The sequence below is a fragment of the Zeugodacus cucurbitae genome, chromosome 6 (assembly GCF_028554725.1).
Source record: "Zeugodacus cucurbitae isolate PBARC_wt_2022May chromosome 6, idZeuCucr1.2, whole genome shotgun sequence".
In the NCBI taxonomy this organism is placed as follows: Eukaryota; Metazoa; Arthropoda; class Insecta; order Diptera; family Tephritidae; genus Zeugodacus; species Zeugodacus cucurbitae.
In genome coordinates, this window is record NC_071671.1 from 61,988,920 (window position 1) to 62,010,122 (window position 21,203).

Genomic DNA, 21,203 nt, shown 5'->3' on the forward strand with positions numbered 1-21,203 from the left:
CATAAGAAAGCATTTCATTTTTTGTTTTTAAATAACCGAAATTCTTAAAAAAACTCAAATTCCACCATATTCGACGCAGTCACGCGCTTTATGCGCACTTTTCCACGCTTCGGCGGCAATCAAAGCGATTAGTTGGAAAATTTAGCATCTAAAAGTGGGCGGATGCAATCGCGGGAGTCTTCGGGAATTCCTGTTATTGGAATTTGAATGAAGTGGAATAAAGATTTTAATGTGAAAAGTTTTTGAAAAAAAATAGTTAAGCTATTTGAATACTGGAAGTGGAATATAAAAACTATAAAGCAATATAAACTGAAGAAGCAATAATTTTTTCGATATTGAAGCTGAAAAAAAATTAGAAAAATTAAATACAAATAAGAGAAACTTTAATTATTTGGAGTTTCCACAAAAAATATAGAATAATAAAGAAATATGATTATATATACAAATATTTTTTAAAGAATTTTTTATGCTCCTATATTTTTTTTCTCTCTATCTTTTTCATTCTTTTTAAATATCATCTGACATGTCACTCACTCTCTTTCTGTTGCGCTCAGCGCACGAGAGCCATTCACGCGTTGCATGCATTTGATTGACATTAAAACTGTCGTCTGTTGACATTTTGTTAACATAAAAATCATTGGCAACTTGTTTAAAAATAGCATTGGACCATTAATATCAGCAACACACACACACACATCTACAAACTTTTAATATGAACATATGAACTCGTCAGCAGCGCGCGCCAAAAAGTATAGTGATGCGTAAATTTGGAGCAGCTGCATTTTGTCACTGTTCCAATTCTGTTCTTCCTCCTCTATCGCGGCATTGATTGGCAAGTTTGTTGCGCTACCAATGACATTTACAAGATAGAAACATTTGTTCAGCTAATTTGACAGTTTTATTGCGTTGTAGTGAGAGATGCCTTGTGTTGTTGATGGGGGCGAAGGTTGGGGAGTGGATGTTGGTAGGGAAATGGTTTTATATGAATTTCCGAGGCTTTATTTAATTGTTTTTATTTTAAATATTTTTTTGTTAAATTTTGTCAAAAAGGTTTTAAAAAATAAACAAATGAGGTTCCAAATAAGAAATAAAACAAAGTACTGATATCTATATTTCTCATTTTTAGTCATAAAATGTATGATAAATACAACTCTCCCCCTCTTCGACTCCCCTCTTTAACTTACATAAAACCCATCACAACTTTTCCCCAATTCATATTCTTCAAGCGTTTCCCCAAGGATGAAAATTGCGGACAGCTTTGCGTACGATTCCATTTCGCTTCATCAAGTCAAGCACATTACTTTAATTAAAACTTAATCCACAAAAAAGCAACAAAAAAATACAAAAACAATAATAATGAAAGTGGCACAAGCAGCTTGTGGCGAAATGCGGTAGCGTAGAGGAGAATATACGTGCAGTGTAGCATACCCCAAGGCGCCGTGACAAAACACACATGCAGAAAGCTCAAATAATTATAATAAATGTGTGGGTGTGTTTGTGAGTAAATGCACACTATCCATCATAATAATGCATTTTTTCGTTTAAACTAAAAGAAATTAACAAGAGGGGAGAGAGCGCGGAAGTATATTGTACAAGCTGTAGCATACTTTTGGGGTTCGTGTGTATTTTTCTTGTATTTGCTATTCATATACAGCTCACGAAATGCAGACAAGGGAGCCAGTCTATTAATTTAGTGTGTGTGTGCCTGTGTTGCGTGTACTTTGAGCCCGCTTTCTCTCGCTGTGCTCATCTCCATCAAAGCCATAATTTACTTAATATTTTCATGACTGCTAGTGTGCAATATTAAGCAAGTACTTAACACTTATGTACGTATGAGGAAGAATCATAAACATCCTCCATTCATATGCAAGTGCCAATACAGCAATCTTTATCAATAACAGACACTCATACCACTGATTTGTCGCTTCACAGTAAGAGAGGGTATTGTGCATAACTGTCTACTGATGTCTTCCCCGCTCATTCGCTTTGCTTTTAGCCACCACATCACGTTCGCACTTAGTTATGGCGTATTATACGCATTGTAGCATGCAACATTTATATAATAAATACGTGCCACACTCACTCCCATGAACCTTCAGAGTGCGAAGCAGCGCGCTCCCTTGTGTCTGCACGTACGAATGCATTCGGTAATCATATGTATATGTATATCTGTGGATGTGTGTGATTTTTATTATCTTGCCACTTGCATTATTGACTTTTTGGCAAAAGTCAAATGCTGTCAGAAATGTCAAAATGTCATTGAAGCGTATGTATACTTACATATTTGCCCTCAAAAATATAGGGTATACGCTTGTGCCACCCTCGTACCATATATTCTTAAAGCTCTTGCTGTTGCTTATAGGGTGTGCTGGAGCAAAAACAACAACAATGAAAAATACAAAAATATAAAAAAACAGGATAACTCGCAGCTGGCAACTGAAGTGGGTTTCGTTTTACTTCTAGTTGCATGTGGCAAGTTGCAAGCTGGCTTGATTTCATATTTGTGGCATGAGGATAGTTTCTTCTTTTACTTCTTGGCAGGGATAAATATGTTTTTGTGCTAACTCATATGTGAAGGAGGCGCGCATAAAGAAAATATGCATTTCTGCACGTACGCGGCAACAACAAACAGCGGCGTTGGCAATGACAAATGTCAATCAATATGACAGCTTCATCTATACATTGATTTGATATGTATATTCTAATACATATATAGATATATTCTAATGGAATCACATTACCTTTACTAGCTTCATCATAAAATCTTTAAATCCAGATTTTATATAACCAGTCCTAGTACAACAACTCTCCACCTGCAACAACAAAAGTAATCTACAACAATCAACTAGTCCTTCACATATATACATATCTCTCCCTCTAACAAAACATATATCCACTTGCAACATTGAAAAAACTTTCTTTACTCATGCCGTGGGTTACCTTCCACACCTGCCTTACCGGCGTCAGCAGGCAACACCGTCGCTGTCAAACTGTCACTGGCAAAAGTGACCAGCGTTGACGCCTTTTTGCGCATAATAATTAAGTATTTCCATAATCGTTGCACACTTTCCAACGCCACCTTTTCCTATGGCGCACATGTCAGGCATGCGGTGCGGGAGACGTGTGGGCGTGGTTGTAAGAAAATTTTGTTTGTTAAAGAAATCGAGTGACAAATCCCCTTTGCATGCATGTCAGCGTAAAGTAATTAATGTTTAATACGATGTGGCAACAAATACAAGTTGTTATGAGCGCAAATAATTGCTGAGTTGCTTTCGAGGTGTTACACTTTTAATACCGTAATTATCGTAATTGTTAATAATAATAATAATACATGTAAATATGTGTGGATTATTATGTAAAGTTGTGGGAAAAAATATTTATTTTAGGAAAGAGGGGTAATAATATTAAAATATGTAGGAAAAGTGTGAAAATATAACTATTTTTTCTGATTAAATTTTTTTAATATTTTTTTAATAAACAAATTTTCAATTTAAATTTTGAATTTTTTAATAAAAAAATTTTAAAAGAAATTTTTAACAATGAGAAGAATACGCACTATTTTACTTTAAAATTACATAGTTCAAAATCTAATATTCTTCGGTTTTCTAAATCGTCTTTAAATCAATCATTGCTATAAGAGATTTTGCCTACCTTTAGGCGAAATTAATAAAAATATATTAAAAGGAATTTCTATGGCTTCAAACATAATCAGAAGCACTTTATTTTTTTATTATCGAAACAGATTTTTTTAAGAGGTTCATGTTAGAAAATATAAAGAAAAATCGCAATAAAAAATATTGAGGAGGATGCTTGGAAGCAAATATACCACTTTGAAGGCTTCACTATATATTTTTCCTGAAATACAGCGCTTAAAAGGACGTTCTTTTTATTACGAGTATATCATATAAATCTGCACTTCGCACTAACCACAAACCACAACTTCAAACTGCTCATCCCTTTCATTGGTTAACTCATTTGCCGCCAGGTAAAAATACGAGTAAGTTAATTGCGATAAATTCATTAAGGGAAATAACTATATATCTGAAGGTGAATATAACTGCACTTTGGAGTATCGATGTAAGCGGTTGCAACGCGTTTGTGGCAAATAACAAGTCATTACCAATTAAAATTGTAAACCGTTAAGTGATACAGAGACACAAAAAGGGACACAGCGAAGTATAAAAAGAAACCAAAAACAACAAAATTAAATTAAAATATAAAGTGTTGCAAAAGGGACGACGTGCAACAACACACATACTTATAACGGTTAAATAACATACTTAACCAGAACAGTAGCAGCAGCGCAGACATATAAACTTAATAGCCACAAACCAGCCACAGCCAAGCCCAACCGAGAACCTGCAGCAAATTACTGTGCAACAGTGAAGTAGAGTAGAGTAGGTAGTGGCAACAACAGCAATGCCATCATCAGCCATTCGCATAATTATAATGTAATCAAAGTATGCTAATTACGTGACAGACACGACCGAGCCGGAGAAGAAAAGCATAAAAAAGAGAAATAAAAAGCGAAATCAGCATCAACAGCGACGGCGACGGCGATGGCGACAAGTAGTCACCGAGTTGCAAAAGCAACGCTTCGGGGCATTAACGGTGATATTGACCGACAAGGTGGACACCGCAATGACGTTGTGTCAACGTGAAAAGTGATTGGCAACGCAGATGGAGGAGTGGTGGAGTGATGGCATTTTGTTTGGCGAATTTCATGCACGACAAAACCACACGCTCGAACCCAAGGTAGATGTCAACTGTGCAACAACAATACTAATAGATATGTGTGTGACAGTAAGGACCTTCGAGTTGCTGAACAGAAACACAAATGTTCGCAAATAATTCGGCAACGTTGCCATAACACAGATGAATATTCACTCACCGCAGGTGTCTAATTGCGTGGGCGGCCGAAGCTCTTACTAATGGTGTCCAAACTCATACACACAATAGCGCCTGCAAATTGTTCGGATAAAAATGAAAATATGCCTGAATGATTGTGGTTGGGGTCTCTAATGGTCATTCGTCAATTGGCCTTTTGTACTCACATTTATACGCATTACTTCCAACTCAGTGGTTGACTCGGTGAGTGGTTGCAGGTGGCTGAAGTGTTGCTAGAGTAGCGGATTTTGCGAACCTAGTTGGTTGGATACATGACTTAAGGCGTCTAATATTTTCACTGTTACTATTTTGACATTTTTGTCATTGTCATATTCCCTTTGCCTTTATATTGTCACCGTCACGCTATTAAAAAAGTATAACTGTAACTTTCAAGCTCTCATAATCGTATCTTATATAAGTTCTTTATGACAAATCATGAGTATTCTTTTAGTACCGTTCACTAATTATTACCATTATCATATTCATTGTATTTGTCAAAAATTTTGACAAACTATTTAACGCCATTATCATTATTACTTTTGCCATTTTGTTTTTATACTCTCGCAACCTGTTGCACAGAGTATAATAGTTTTGTTCACATAACGGTTGTTTGTGTCACCAAGAAATATAAGAGTTAGATATGGGGTTATATATACATAAATGATCAGGATGACGAGTAGATTTGAAATCCGGATGTCTGTCCGTCCGTCTGTCCGTCTGTCCGGCAAGCGATAACTTGAGTAAAAATTAAGATATCTTAATGAAACTTGGAACACATATTCCTTGGCACCCTGAGGAGGTTGCTTTCGAAAATGGGCAAAATCGGTCCACTGCCACGCCCACAAAATGGCGGAAACCGAAAACATATACAGTGCCATAGCAAAGCCATAAATAAAGTTATGAAAATGAAATTTGGAACATAGGATCCCATTAGGGAGTGGCACATTTGGATGTAATTTTTTTGGAAAAGTGGGCGTGGCCAAGCCTCCAAATAGGTTTTTTGTATATAACTCGCAAACCAATAACGCTATATAAACCAAACTTTCTGCAGTCGTTTCTTTTAGCCATTTCCTTATACAGTTAAAAAATGAAAGAAATCGGATAATAACCACGCCCACCTCCCACACAAAGGTTAGGTGGTAAATTACTAAAAGTGGGTTAACTCCCTAACGAAAAACGTCAGAAACACCAAATTTTACATAAGAAATGGCAGAAGGAAGCTGCACTGAGATATTTTTACAAAATGGAAAATGGGCGTGGCGTCGCCCACTTATGGGTCAAAAACCATATATCAAGAACTATTCGACCGATTTAAATGAAATTCGGTATATAACACTTTCTTGACACCCTGATGACACGGGTGGAATATGGGCGAAATCGAAACATTTTGGGGAATCGAAACAACTACGTCTACTTCCCATATAACTCATTTTTGAATTCCATCAGATTCGTTCACTTTATAATGTATTCGTAAGGAACCAATGAAGCTAGCGGAATAAAACTTTTCACAAATACTGTATTTGAGCTTGTGGATCACTTGTGGAAAAATTGTCAAAATCGGACCATGACTTTTTAAGGCCCCTGATATCGAACATGAAGAACTCAGTGCCTAAGGGTAATTTTTCACCGAAAATATAGGTAAATCCCTCAGATATTTTAATGTAATTCATTCCCTCTGAATTTTTTCTTATAACAGTTTCTCTCTGTACCTGAAATCGTCAAAATCGGGTCATAACGATGGGATCTGGGGGAATCCCATATACCTAATTATAAGTAATATTAAATTAAGTGAGCGTATAGTCTCCGATACATTGTATCTTGGTGGTGAAAACGAGTGAAATCGGTTTAGGAATTACCTCAGACCCCATACACTATTTATGATGATTTTCGTTATTCTATTAAACTTTATACCGAATATATGGGTCGAATTGTGTTATCTTTATAAAATTACATCAATAAATTGCGAGAGTATAAAATGTTCGGTTACACCCGAACTGAGCCCTTCCTTACTTGTTTTACATTAGTACTACTATCACTTTCAAAATTATACAGTATCAAAATATTATCAGTTCCACTTTAATTTGACATATTTATGAAGGAAATAATATTGTCATTATGTATGTTATCGTAACAGTAAGACCTTGTCACTGTCACTGTCATCATTACTGTAACTGTTCCTAGAACTATTGCCACTATAGTTGACATCCACAGTGTCCTAATTAATTTCTTTTAATAATTAATCACGGAGATTTGCTCTCTCATTGTCAAGTGGGTTGTCATTATTTTTGCCACAGTCCAATAATTTTCATTGATGTCATTATTATTGAAAATTTTAAAATTTTTCTCAAGATTTCACTAGAGATAATCGTGATAATAGTCACGATTACCTTGGTCATAATTTTCTTACGATGTTGTTTTGACTATATTCTACTTCCCCTTTGTCATAATCATATGTCAATAAGCCTTTTGTTTGTTTTATAGTTGTTGTCATTGTCATAGTTTCCGCCCTATATGTATAACCAAAGCTTCTTATTAGATCCGTTTAATTGAAGTTGAAAATATTATTTGAAACAACATCTAATTAATACCTCCAAAGTACCCAAATATTGGTTCATTAACATACTGGCAAAACACTGACAAACCCTTACCACAACCTAATAAGTGCTTATCGCGCGTGGCAACTGTGGTGCGCTCATTTACATATTAAAACACTCGCGAAAAAGCCTGCAAATGCCAGTATGTGGAGTGTGGCAAGTAGTTTGGTGGCTTTTGGTTTGCAATGGCGGTTGCCAACAACGACCGCCGTCAAACTATGTCGCACCCAAACCAACTGGCAATACATAGTTCATTCAATACGCTGTAGCCTTACAACATGATTTTGCGTGGTGGCACATCAGCTTCGCTCTTCTGCAAATTTCGTTTTTCTTGCTTATTAGCTTGCCACAGTGTCTCGTCTGGACGTTGTTTTTGCCGGCGTTAGCAATTTAAATACCTACAACTTGAGTATGGGCACTTTGATTGGTATCCATACTATGGTACTATGCTATTGAAGTATCCGCACCGACTAAGGATGCCGACAAATACTAGACTCCTGTGTACGTGCAACATTTAACAACTGCCTGCGAACGCAGTAATTTGCCTTCACGTTGTACGTGTATCAATTGTGCTAGTCAAAAATGGTGTACTACGGCTTATTGTTGTTGCAACATGTCACTTGTATGCGATGTTGTTGTTATTGCTGCTGCTGCTGTTAGTTGTTGTCTTGTTTATTATTGTCGCTATTGCTTACTTCGTTGGTTTTTGTCGGTGGCATTAATGTTGGCAATAAGCAAACCACTTGCCACTCGCACTCATCCTTGAGTTTTGTTGCTGCTGTTTTTGTCCTTCTTGTTGTTGTTGTTGTGTATGCTAGCAGCACACAATTTGATTCTTTTTGCCTACAACACAGCGGTTGCACTCAATGTCTATTTGCGTCAACGTGGTTACCGTGCACCATGTCATGTTGCAAGTTGTTTGTCTACAACCGAAAGGCATACACAAGCGCCACACTAACTACGAGCACACACACACACACAGGCACTTGTGCAAAATATTGCTAGCAACATCATCCTTCAACAGCTCAACGTTGGCAGTGCAGAGTTGACTTTGTCGTTGATCAACTCATTGCAGGATAATATTTCTATTACTTAACTGTTTGCTGAGCCAACAGCAAACTGCAAGCCCCGCTTCCTTCTCTCAAGAGCAGTGTGACAACAAGCAGACGTTTACATGGTTCTATATATATCAATAGATCTGTATATATACAGCAATGAACGCTATGTTGCACGTTGACTGCCTGCCTGCTGTTAGTTCGATGGGTGCGCGACAACCCGGTCGTTAAGTGGCATTTTAATAATTTGTTGAACATGCATAATAATGATGGTTCGCAGTGGCGGCGTGTGTTTAGTTAGTAGCTACTGATGTTGTTGCTTGCAACACACCCACAAAAGCGCGTTCAATGTTGGCAGAAACGTGATTTTCATTTTTAATCAGTTTTACTTACATCGATACGCCACATTTTTTTTACACTTTCTCAAAGCTATTTTTATTAAAAAAAAACAACAAAAACTACAAGTAGAAGCAATTTAATTGAAGCAAAACAAAAATAGACTCTTCGTAACTACATACCACCTATAAGAAGTCATTGCCAATGCTGTGGCGGGCACAGTTTTAATTAATTTGGCAGCTCAAAAAGGACGCAGTATGGTACGGCCGCGCCAGTAGCTTCCATTACGTAGTCACTGCGTTGTGTGGAGGCAAGTATATTGGCAGCGAACTCCACTGCTGTGGAAAATTGTAAATAAAATTTACGAAAATTTCAAAGCACCTTTTGGCTCTTCAATGTAGTAAGCTGTAGTGTGTGTGTCTGAGCATCAATTTAATTTGTTTAAATTTTTGGATAATTGCCTTTGCGCCAATTTCACGAAAAATTTATTAACTTTTTAATGAGAATTTTTAATTATGAAATATGAGCGGCAATGCTTTGGTGGTGAGAAAATATTTTTAGATACTTACATATCGAATGAATTTTTATTTAATAGAAGTGGAATATTCACACTGTGGCGGTTATATTTGACTTTAATATTGATTTCGAACTCGATAGACAAAATACTTTAAAATAGCAGTTGCTTTTATAAGCTTATCAAAAAGCTCTCGAAGTATTCAGAAACTCTTTGTAATTCATTACAGATCCATCTACGTATATTATATATTCCAAAGCTTTGAAAAGCTCATCAAAACGTTTTCGACTCTTTTAGAAGCTTTTTATTATTAATTACAGATCCATTCATTCGAAATTTTTCTAGTATAAAAAATACTGATCGTAACTTTTCAAGTATCCAGATGTGAGGACCTCAGAGCCTGCCATAGAATTTATACCCAAAATCTTGATATGTCTATAAGATATTTTAGTGAAATTAGAAAGGCGTCTTTTCTTGATAATAGTGTGACCTGGTGCCAAAATTGTGTGAATTCGAGTCATTACTTCCACAAGCTCCCAAATGCCTAAGGAGTTTCATACTTACGTCCAGCTTTATACTTTATATTGGTAAATATGTGAGATATGTCAGCAAAATAAAGATAATCTATAGTCTTGAGTATAATGTAGCTTGGTGGCGAAAATGGCAGAAATCAGTCCAGGAATTACCCCAACCCACATATTCTATATATAACGATTTTCGTTATTCTAATGGACTTTATATGGGTAAACTTGTCTGTTATCTTTAGAAAATTGTGTGGAAGATCATTCAAGAGTATACATCTTTCCCTTCCCCTAACTTTTTGATGAAATTTGTCTATACCTTGGTCTAGCCGCCATACCTTTAATATAATGATTTCAAAAAAAAAAATTTCCATTAAACATCCAGTACAATATTATTGAAAATATTTCATCAGAAATTGCGAGATCATAAAACGTTCGGCACTTCCTTACCTATTTTTATTCAATTAAATTTTTCAAATATAAAAGTGAATATTGTATATTAAAGTTTCTAATATGCAGCAAACAATGGAACCATAGTTTGACAAATTTTGTTGCACCATCAATTTTAGGTTTAAATATGCGAAAAACAAACAATTCACGGATATATGTACATAAATAAATAAATATATCATGAGCGGCTTTGAAACTAAACTTTAAAATTTATTTTTTTTCTTCTATTTTCTATTTTTTCCATTTTTGTACAACTTTTCGACAAACCGAATACGCTAAGCTCCTGTCCAAACTGTTACTCAAAGCTTTGCAAATGAATGGAATAAAAAATTCTTCACAATCAACACGTACGCGGCACACCAATCGGCGTGCCACGCAGATCAATGCAACCAAATGTATTTCAAATATAGAAAAACTATTTTTTTCGTCGATAACAAAAAGATGTCATAGCAGCTTAGCGTGGAAAAAAGCAAAGGACACAAAGCTTTGCAGTCAAAAAAAACACAAACACGTTGCAACAATAGAGCCGCACACATTTAGATACCGCTACTAATGACGGTGTGTGGCAAGCGGAAGTGGAAAACTATTTATATATAACTATATACTATATCTGTGCATATAAAGCGAAAAAATGCTAAATTTATTTATAAAAATGTTGTTGCAAGTATGTATATGCGTCTGTGCTTTATGCGTGTGTTTCAACTCGGATAAAATATTTGCTATCTGCAACGCCACCAACAATGCTTAACCCCATTCAACTGGCAAATAGTTTGCCGCACACACACACGCACATATTCAACACCAAATTGCTTTTGTTTTTGTATATTGAGGCCACCACATCGCCTCGTTTATCGTGAGATTTCTTTGTGTTCAACGAATTTCCGCAAACTATTTTTTTACCGTTTCAACGATATTTTTTCCATTTCACTATAAAAATTTTAATAATTTTTTTCCTTCTTTTTCCGCTTTCTCTTTGCAGCTCAGTATCAATCACCGCGTATAATCGAGCATCCAACAGATTTGGTTGTGAAAAAGAATGAACCTGCCACACTGAATTGCAAAGTCGAAGGCAAACCGGAGCCGACAATTGAATGGTTTAAGGTAAGTCCGTTGCTGTAGAAAATCAAAATAGTGAACGTGGAATAACAACCGACATGTGTGGCACACATTCAAATAAGTTTATATATATAAAATGGTGAATTTTTTGTTATAGACTCCTGTGTGTGCTTGTGTGCCGCTCTGTGTTATTTATACTTTGCGCCTAGAAGCCTGCAACGCATATGAAAATGTAGCTGTGTGTGTATTTGCTTGGTAGAGGATTACTGCTCGACAGTGTATTAAATTCTTTACTCTGTATGCTGCCTTTAGTCGCTGCATATGTGGCAAGCATTTTATTTAATTTTCCTCTCTCTTGTCCTCTTCCTCTTGCCGAGTTTTTACTCGACTTTCGTTGCATAAAACAATTGAAAATGTAAATCCCGGCAATGCCATAGCAATAAAGTCGCTTACAATTTGAATTGTAATAAATTTTGAAAAGGTAGCGGTACTTTGCGGTATATACATTTCTGTATGTGGCCTCTAAAGAAGCTCTTTGCAGGCGGCACTTTCGTAAGCAGTTGCTGTGAGCCTGTGAAGCAGTGGCTAGACGCTATTTGAGCTTTTGTAAGTGCATTTAATGAATATTGATTATTGTGGATTAGTTGTCTGCTACAAGAAATGTATAGAATTGTTAATTAATGTTTTGGTAGACTATTTACAATTGAGTGGTAGTAATAAAACCTTTCGATTTCAATTTCATTAAATTTTCTTTAAATTTTTAATGTCAATAATATATTAGAATTTAAATAATTTTGAAAAAAAAAATCCTTCGGATCAGTCCTGAGTTTATTAGGTATTCTAAAGCTATATGAATTTCATGAAAATCTACTGAGCGGTTTTCGAGTTACAGTTGTTACCAGTTCAATAAACATAATTTTGAGATAAACGCATTTAAAGTTTGACATTAGTGTGTTGGAGTGTCCGAGGGCTCTTTGTTATTTGTCGGATAACTCGAAAAGTAATTATCGGATAAATTTCAAATTTTCAGAGAATATTTTTAAGATTTTACTCTTAACAAAAATGCAAAAACAAAAATATTTTTTGAAAATCCTGACTACCCCTAACCCCTTAATAAAAATTACTTTATCTGTGATTATCTTATAAAAAGACAACATATGTACTTTTTCTAATTTATCAAAGTCACACACCTAAAATCTTGATTTTTAAGATATAAAAAATAATCACTATTTGTAATATCTTCATCCTAATGTACATATTTATGTATCATTGTGCGGAATTTATGTTATTATAAAATCATATATAATATAATTTTATTTTGATAATTTCCGTATAATATTTCTTGTACATTTTAAATTCATCTTACCACAAAATGACTCATTTCATTTATCTTTCACTTTATTGGCAATTATTCTTCCCAGTTTTTATAGTAAATTTATACAAAACCACAAAAACACCATAACAAAAACAAAAGTGCAACCGCAATTGTCGCCTCCATGCATAAGTCATGAAAACGAAAGTGGCATGCAACACATAACTCACACACATTTCTAAAAGTGCCACACCTACAGTATAAATTTTAATTCAATTGTACCTGAATTTCACTTTTGCTGCCAGTATACACAGAAAGAGAAGCTTGGCAGTTAAACCGCAAAAGTTTGTAAAGTTAGGAAAAAATTTGCGGTTTGTCTTTTGCAGCCTGATATCTTCGTGTGCCTTCATCTAGAGTGGTGTGGTGGTGAAGGCTTCTTTGTATATAAATACATAGGTGTACAATATTCTAAAACCGCAATGTATTTCGAACCCATTATCAAGAATTGAGTTTTGTTAAAGAATAGTACTAGTTGCTTATCAGTCCTTGTTGGACTATTGAGAGCCTAGTTTATAATTTTTTACTATTTTGCCAAATATTTGCCTTACGCATTTCATTTAAACTTATTTCTAATACGCTCCTCTCTTTCTCCCTCTAGGATGGCGAACCGGTCAACACAAATGAAAAGAAATCGCATCGCGTACTCTTTAAGGATGGTGCGCTCTTCTTCTATCGCACAATGATGAGCAAAAAGGAACAAGACAGCGGCGTCTATTGGTGTGTGGCCAAGAATCATGTCGGCAAGGCGATTAGCCGGAAGGCCACGCTACAAATTGCCGGTAAGTCCACAAATTTGTTAGACCATTTTTTCTTCTTTTAATTAATAGTACATCGCATTTACTCCTGAAAAAACTCAGGAAGGAGAGTAGGTTTGGAATTCTGCAAAAACTAGCGGCATTTGTCTGCAGTTTGTCTGGTCTCCTCTACTACTATATGCGAGTAATGTGCGAATTGAGTTTGCTATTTAACACTGCAGTTCTAAATATACTTTTAAGTGCTAATTTGTGGCGCCTTAACTTGTTAGCAGGCCTGTTAAGTTAGTTGCAATGAGTGGTAAGCTTCTTCATTTTCTTTACTTTTTTCTTTGAGTTTCTTTAAGTATTAAGTTTTGTATTAAGTTTTCCGTGAGGCTAGATTTGAGTATATGTCTACAGAACTATGACTGTAGGAGTAACCCGGTATACTTTCTTCTTTCCTATAACATTGATTCTTTAATAGTTGAGAAATCTAAAGTTCTAAAGTTTGTTGTTTTTTACTATTTCGTTTTTATAAGAGATTAACATTGATAACACAGATCATATTAACCCATGAAAAAAGTTAAAAGTCCAATATTAGTCTATCCAAAAGTGATGCCACTTCAAAGAAAAAGATTTTTGTAGAATTTAAATCTGTTCCAGGAATCCAGAGGCCCTTAGGTAACACACGTTGGTGATATACATTAAATTGGCCTTTCCTCGGCATAAATATTTGAATAGTGCGATAGCTCTTCTTTAGTGTTTCTAGGGATCACTTTCTCCATCATTTCGTTGAAAGTTCTTGATTTCTTCACAATGTTTCCAACAATAACAAATCTCATTCCCCGCCCAGTGGAACTTTAAGATTTCTTCAGAAAATAAGCACAATATTTTAATTATACCGTTAAAAGTATAGCTGCTATTGTTGTTGATATTTGTTGTTGAGCACCCACTAAAGAAAGCAACTCAAGATTGAACTATCAATCTCCCACCCAGAGGTCGGTTGAAGTTTATGTTGGATTTTAATGGTGATGTTGAAAGATGGAAGATGACTTTTGTGGTTGAAATGATGAAAGCGAATTAAAGCGGAGAAAATAGTAAAAAATGACGAAATGAAAACCACAAAATGTGAGAAGAAATAATATATACAAATAACAACAACAAATAACAAAAACAAACAACAACAACTAAGTGCAAGTGCGTACAAACAAAGAGAAGAGCAACAGCAGCAAAGCAAACAAACAACACAGTACAACACTGAAACTCATCAAAATGCAGTGCGGCACACTTCGGTGCAAAGTGAGAAAAAATTGCTGAAAAAAGTTTGTAGAAAAACAAAAAAATGAGTTTATTTATTTTCAAAGGATTTGCCGAAGTTCAGCGTGTATTTTGACCGCAAGCGAAGTGTTAAAGCTTTGAAAGTTGCACAGTTGGCCAGTGCGGCAAAGGAATTTAATTGCGCCGCCACATACACGTCACTCAGTGTTTGTTTACAACAAAAAAGCAAGCACGAGCGCACACAAACAGCTCGACAGCCAAGACAAGTCAGTGAAATCAGTCAGTCTGCCATCCAGCGAGTCAGTCAGTTAGTGAGTCAATCACTCACCTGCCGCGGTGGTAATCGTAAAGGCGCGCCCACTGCCATCAGCTGCGGTGGTGGCCCAAGCGCCAACTTGTCCGCCCGCGAGCCTATGAAATAAACACAATTTTACAACTTACCCCCTCCTTCGCCCAACTCCGCTGCTGCGTGGCTATGAGTGAGTCTGTGCTTTGGTGAATCAGCTATCAGTCAGTTGCTAGACAGATTGTTTGAAATTACTTTGCATTTTGATGAATTATTCTGCAAGGTGAATCGTAAATGTTCGCAACAACAACAACAACAGCAAGAATAGTAGTGATTATAATTAAAAGCACTTCAGCACTTTGTGAGTGTCTGTCTATTTGAGTAGCAGATTTATTTTTATCTCTTCGGTCAAGTGGTGGTAATTTGCCGTTGAATGCGGATATATAGGTAGATTATAGGTATAATTTTTATGTAATAGGTTGAAGTGTACTCATACTCATTCAATATTTGTATAATCACTCATAGGTATATTCATACTCGTACTCTTACTCATATTACCATTTATTTAGTTTTTCTTCGTACCCGCATTTTATTCTAATTAAATCCATTTTATATGAATACTCATATTTATATTCATACTCATACTTGTACTCATATTCATACTCTGACTCATACTCGTAATTCCATAAAAAATCATATGCACAAAAGTATTTATGTTAACATTTCGTGGAGTACTCATTCGCATGTAATACTCATACTCACTACTATACTTGTACTCATAGTCATACTCTGACTCATATTAAAAATCTGAAATTTTTTTATATTCGTAAAAAAATTAATATTAAAAAATTATGAGTGAATGCGTACATATTGGTACTCATACTCATACTCATATTCATAAATATATTTTTACTTTATTAAATCAATTCTTTTATTGCCGAAACGTACACATCCGCATATTTTTCCATACATTTGTATGAAAATATTAATCCCCCAACAGCTAAATTTAAAAAATGAACTCGCTAATTTCCTCTTCCAATTGCAACGACTCAACGACAAACATGTTGCCCCTCTCCACGCGTGTCACATGAGAAACGTTAAAAACCACAGATTTTCTGTGACAAAAATACTTCAACAAGTCAACAACAACAAAAAGGAAGACGACGCCACTGAGGCACAAGTGACACCACTGACATGTTGCAAGGCAACATAAAAAGCAAAGCGACGCCGCGCTTATGTCAGCAGCAGTCAGCAAAATATGAAAAAAAAAATAATAAAATAACGAAAAAATAAAGCGTAAAATAAGGACTGGGCGTCAGTATATATGTATATAGCAAAAACAATAAAAAAACGAAAATTTTAATTTTACGCCGCATTAAAATTTGTCGCTAATGCCACATCACTTTCACAACACGCGGTCTCCTTTTAGAGCGCACACCACCACGATGTATCCACCTTCTTCTTCTCATACGCAATATTCATTCCTCAATGCGATACAAAATATATAGTTTTTGTTGTTGTTATTGTTGTTGCGCTTAAGATGTGTGTCGCGTTAGTACATGCGACAATTGATGTTTCCTAAGTGTTTCCATGATAGATTTATGGCGCATAAATGACCTCCCAATATATTCCCCATGATTCCCCTTTGCAAATGTTCACAAAACAGACTTTTCGATGTGGCATATATACAAACATACTCATATATTTATGCTTAAAAATACTAGTGTGGGGCTGTACGTCTCATGGCGCTTCTCATGTGTTCCTCTTTATATTTCTACATTATTTTGCTTCACTCTCAGTATGGCCGTCCGTCCGTCTGCTTATTTGTCGTGTTGGCAAAAGTGTCAACAAATGTTTGATTTTATATTCTTGTCGGCTCATAAGTGCTTTTGAGTAAATAAATTTGATTTTTTCCACAATGCAATAAAACGGAATAAAATAGAAAATATTTTTCTCACAAGTGTGCGCCGCTTGGTGTCTGAGGAGTGAAATGAAATAATTCTGCATTAAATTGGCATGAGACTCGCATACATATATATACGTATACTTGTGAAGTGTTGTTGTGGCAGCAAATGTGTGTCAATAAGTTGAAGTGTTGAACAAATGAGTTAAGTACTTTGGATGTGTACTATTTATTGCCAGGCGCTATGAATAAGACTCAATGCATGTGTAAATACACATAAGCACTCATCTATGGCTATGTGTGTGTGTGTACTTATTTAAAAGCAAAATCATATTTACACTCATGCATTTATTGACTGTAACAAGAATTATGTCAATATGTTTTTATGTATGTATGTATGTACTTCATGTTCAAATGCTTGATTTCATTTGCATTGCTATAAGTATATCTATGTGTGTTTGTAAATATAGTATTTGTTGTGAGAAAAATGTTGAAGGCATACAAAGGCTTGAAATAAAATTCTCAAGTGTGGCTATTAAGAGTATGAAATATGTTTTCTAAATATTTTGTAATAAATATTGAAACTCAATTTAAGAAATTGTGAAATAGAAAATCAATTTAAAATTAAATTTGTAGAATATGTTTACCAAAAAATAACGAATTTTAAAGAGATAATTTTTCTGCATCTAGCTTAATATAGTAAAATTAACAAATTGTTCAATTAGTACTTAATTGACACTAAATTAAAGCAAATTTCCCCCGGAAGTCCGTAGAAGAAAGGGTTCATTTAAACAGAAATGAAATGTCATAAAAAGAATTAAGCGAATAATTTAATCTTACATTATAGACTATTTGTTGAAGTCAAATTAAGTATAATTAAACATTATGAGTCAATTAACTCTTAATTCTCTCAGCGAATTATTTGATTTGTGCTCCTATTCAAGTGAAATTTTGTAGATATTCTTTAAAGTCTTTGGAAATAGATAATATTAAAAACAATTTAAATCTAAACTTTATTATCATAGTTGACCTTTTAACACTATTAATTAAATCTACACTTCAATTTAGCACTCTGTTTTCTGAGCTTTTTTATCAGTCGCTCCTATGTCCAAGTAAGTCCAAGATCTAACTAGCAGTACTGACAATTCATATTTTGGAACAGTGTTCCAGCAAACCGTGTGAATGGAATATAATTACTTGTTCTCTCTTAAGAAATTGGTTAGATACCGATTTGATAGAAACCATTATCTCAAATTCATTTGTTATGGCTACAAAGTTAAGGTGATAACTGCTGATGATAAAAAAGCTTAAAGCTTGAAATCATTATCAAAATCTATCAAAGTATTCTAAACATATTGTACATGAAGGATTCTAATGTGATTTTCGTGGACGAAATAGGATATGTTCTACTGTTTAATATACTATCTTTCATAGAAGTGTTGAAGACGGGTATTTGCTTCATGAAAGAGACATCTTTGCAAACAGTGAACAATTTATTAATAAATGAAGTCAAATAGCTAATATTCTATATTTAAAAATCTCTTCACATAGTTCCATAATACAATTACTTATAAAGGTTTCGATATCTCTATCCGAATTTTTTCACGGAAGTGTTATTTAAGTGACTTAGTAATCATTATATAGGCATTTGATTGTTTTGTAAAAATCTTCTTCTTCGATTAAGCTGAATATTTCGTCATGTAATCATAATAAAAAAGTCAACTTTTTGTGAATTAACAGGAAGAAGCCGATTGAAATATTTACGAATTCTTCTGAAACAGAAATGTTTCATGCAAAGTTGTTATGATTGGTTCGTAGACTGTTATTTTGAAACAAATTCAATATTCCAATACATAATATCAAAAATCAACCAAGTGCTCTGTAATCTACACATATTCGTTAGTGTCACAATATTCGAAGCTATTTAACAGCATCGGAACGTGAGAAAAAGTTCAGAATGGAACTCAAATCGAGGAAACCATAAATTAAGTTAAGTTGTTTTTTATTCTTTATTCCACGAAGTGCAGTTAATAAGTGTGTGCAATAAATTCATCCCACTTTTTATAAACAATTTTGTTGTTGTTGTTGTACGTGTGTTTGTATATGGACGCATGAACTTAAAGAAAGCCAACACAGCGGGTTGCAATGAGGCTGCGACGGAGCGTGAAAGAATTGGCGTAAAAAAGCGACCGCCCGTGGTGTTATCAATCAACACCAATTCAATGCAACATTTTGAGGCAACAGCAAACGATGCACAACGCGATGACGAAGAGCACAGCAATATGAGTATGAAAAAAACGTAAGATTGGAGAAGTGGAGAACCCAAAGAAACTAACTTATCGTGCACTACACTCAACGCACCGTTACGCCCTCTTGCAACACGAGCGGCGCTTATCAAGTATATACGGCAATTTGCAGGAAAGAAAAAAAATAGCCTGAAATACAAGGAAATGTTGCAAGTAAAATGTGAAATGAGCTTTATACGCAATATTGCCGCATGTAGCATGTAGCATACTCCATTCTGTCAAATAGTGAGTTCGCCTAAAAAACCGTTGCCATATGTACCCCGAAAAGAGTTTAAAAATCGAGTTGAGAAAAACAGTGGCAGCTCTGCAGTTAAGAAGCTGCAACAAAAGTGTAGATGTTGCAACAAATCACTGTTGCAGCAGCAGCTAATATGCCCAGTAACATATGCAAGTCATTTGTTCCGGTTGCTTGCGTCGTAATATGTGCAACAAAAGCATTTGCTGTTGACATCGCCAACACTTCGCCATTTGCTGCAGTGATGAATAACGCCGTTGCAAGTGGCGCAATTTGCAACACGAGTGCACACAAGCACTGATGAATTGTTTACAATTCGTCTGTGCGGTAAAGTGCTGACTAGTTGAGATTGAGGCTGACAAGTGTTGCAAGTGCTGCACAAGCCAACAACAGCTGTGGTAGCGTCAATGAAGTGAAGAGAGTCACGGTGTATCGTTGATTGATAAATGGGCAATAGATTTATATGTGGCAAGTTGCTGATATCGCAGATTTTCGCAAATTGCAAATGAATTGTGGAAAAGTAATGTTGCCACAGAAATTGAATGTGCACAAAAATGCATGTTGCAAGTTGCTTGCAACAAAAACTGTCACGCTGCCACAAAAGTCAAAGCTGACAACCGCATGCAAATTGTTGAAAATTGCAAGTAGATTAGATAAGCGCGCAACATTTGGTGCAGGTTGCAAGATCCAGTCTGTGATATTTATATGCAATAGAGCCTAAAAACAAATCTCTTTCAGCTTCATTACAAGTCAACACAACTGTGCTCGTGACTTTTGGCCTTGGCCAAGATCTTGTGCCATATAGACATGCATGCAACATTAATAAACATTTGCCGGTAGCGATGGGCGTTGCAACCTTCGCTCTTGCTATTGCATGCACTTCATTGATGCAATCATTTGCAGCGTTGTAAGATCAACTATAAGCAAAACCTGTGTAGATATGTAGTACAGTACGATTATGACTGCGCTCACGGCATTCACCATGTAATCTGTGGCATACACAATGCAGGTCATACTGTTCGACAAATGCGGAAGAGATGTGTGGCACGAATTGGTATCATACATATATGAACTCATACCTTCCTATTTTATTGGTTGCATCAACAATTGCTGTGCTACGTGCATGTGGCATGTCCGTATGTGGGTTGAAATGATTTACCTGCCACAATCGTTCCGCGCGAAATACACCTCTCAACACATTATTTAGCGATTAACCCTAAAGTGTTTTGGGTGCCCTCGTATGGCGCTCGAGTTTGCCAGTGTGTGTGTGAGAAAATTGGCGCTTCCAGCGTAAAAATATATACATATGTGTTATTCCTGACTGCCACATTTCATTACCGCACTCATTTTTTACTGATAATGGAAATATACTGTGGGTGAGTTGTTGTGCTTGGACTTCGTGTTTTATATAAAATAAAAATGGGGAATAAAAATCACGACCATAGCTCCAACTCAACTCAATCTTACTTCCTTAAAACTCATACTCAACTATAAATTTAATGTCAACCTTATTCGCAATTTCAACCTCAAGCTTAAGTCTATCCTTAACCTTAGGTTTAAGGTAACCTTAACCGTAACAATAAACTTAACATTAACATTGACTTAAACCTTAAACTTAGCCGTAACCTTAAGCTTAACATTCACTTTACTCTGAACTGTAAGCAGAATCTTAACTT

General features: G+C 35.4%; 1 protein-coding gene across 5 annotated transcripts in view; it reads left to right on the forward strand.

Annotated features, from left to right (window-relative positions):
- The window catches only part of LOC105209387 (protein sax-3), a 292,880-nt gene that overhangs the window by 189,591 nt on the left and 82,086 nt on the right, over window positions 1-21,203 (forward strand). For all 5 annotated transcript variants that reach the window (XM_054234986.1, XM_054234983.1, XM_054234981.1 and 2 more), the window contains exons 3-4: window positions 11,337-11,458; window positions 13,384-13,564. In XM_054234986.1, the coding sequence (XP_054090961.1) occupies window positions 11,337-11,458; window positions 13,384-13,564 (303 nt within the window). The remainder of the gene's footprint in view (window positions 1-11,336; window positions 11,459-13,383; window positions 13,565-21,203) is intronic.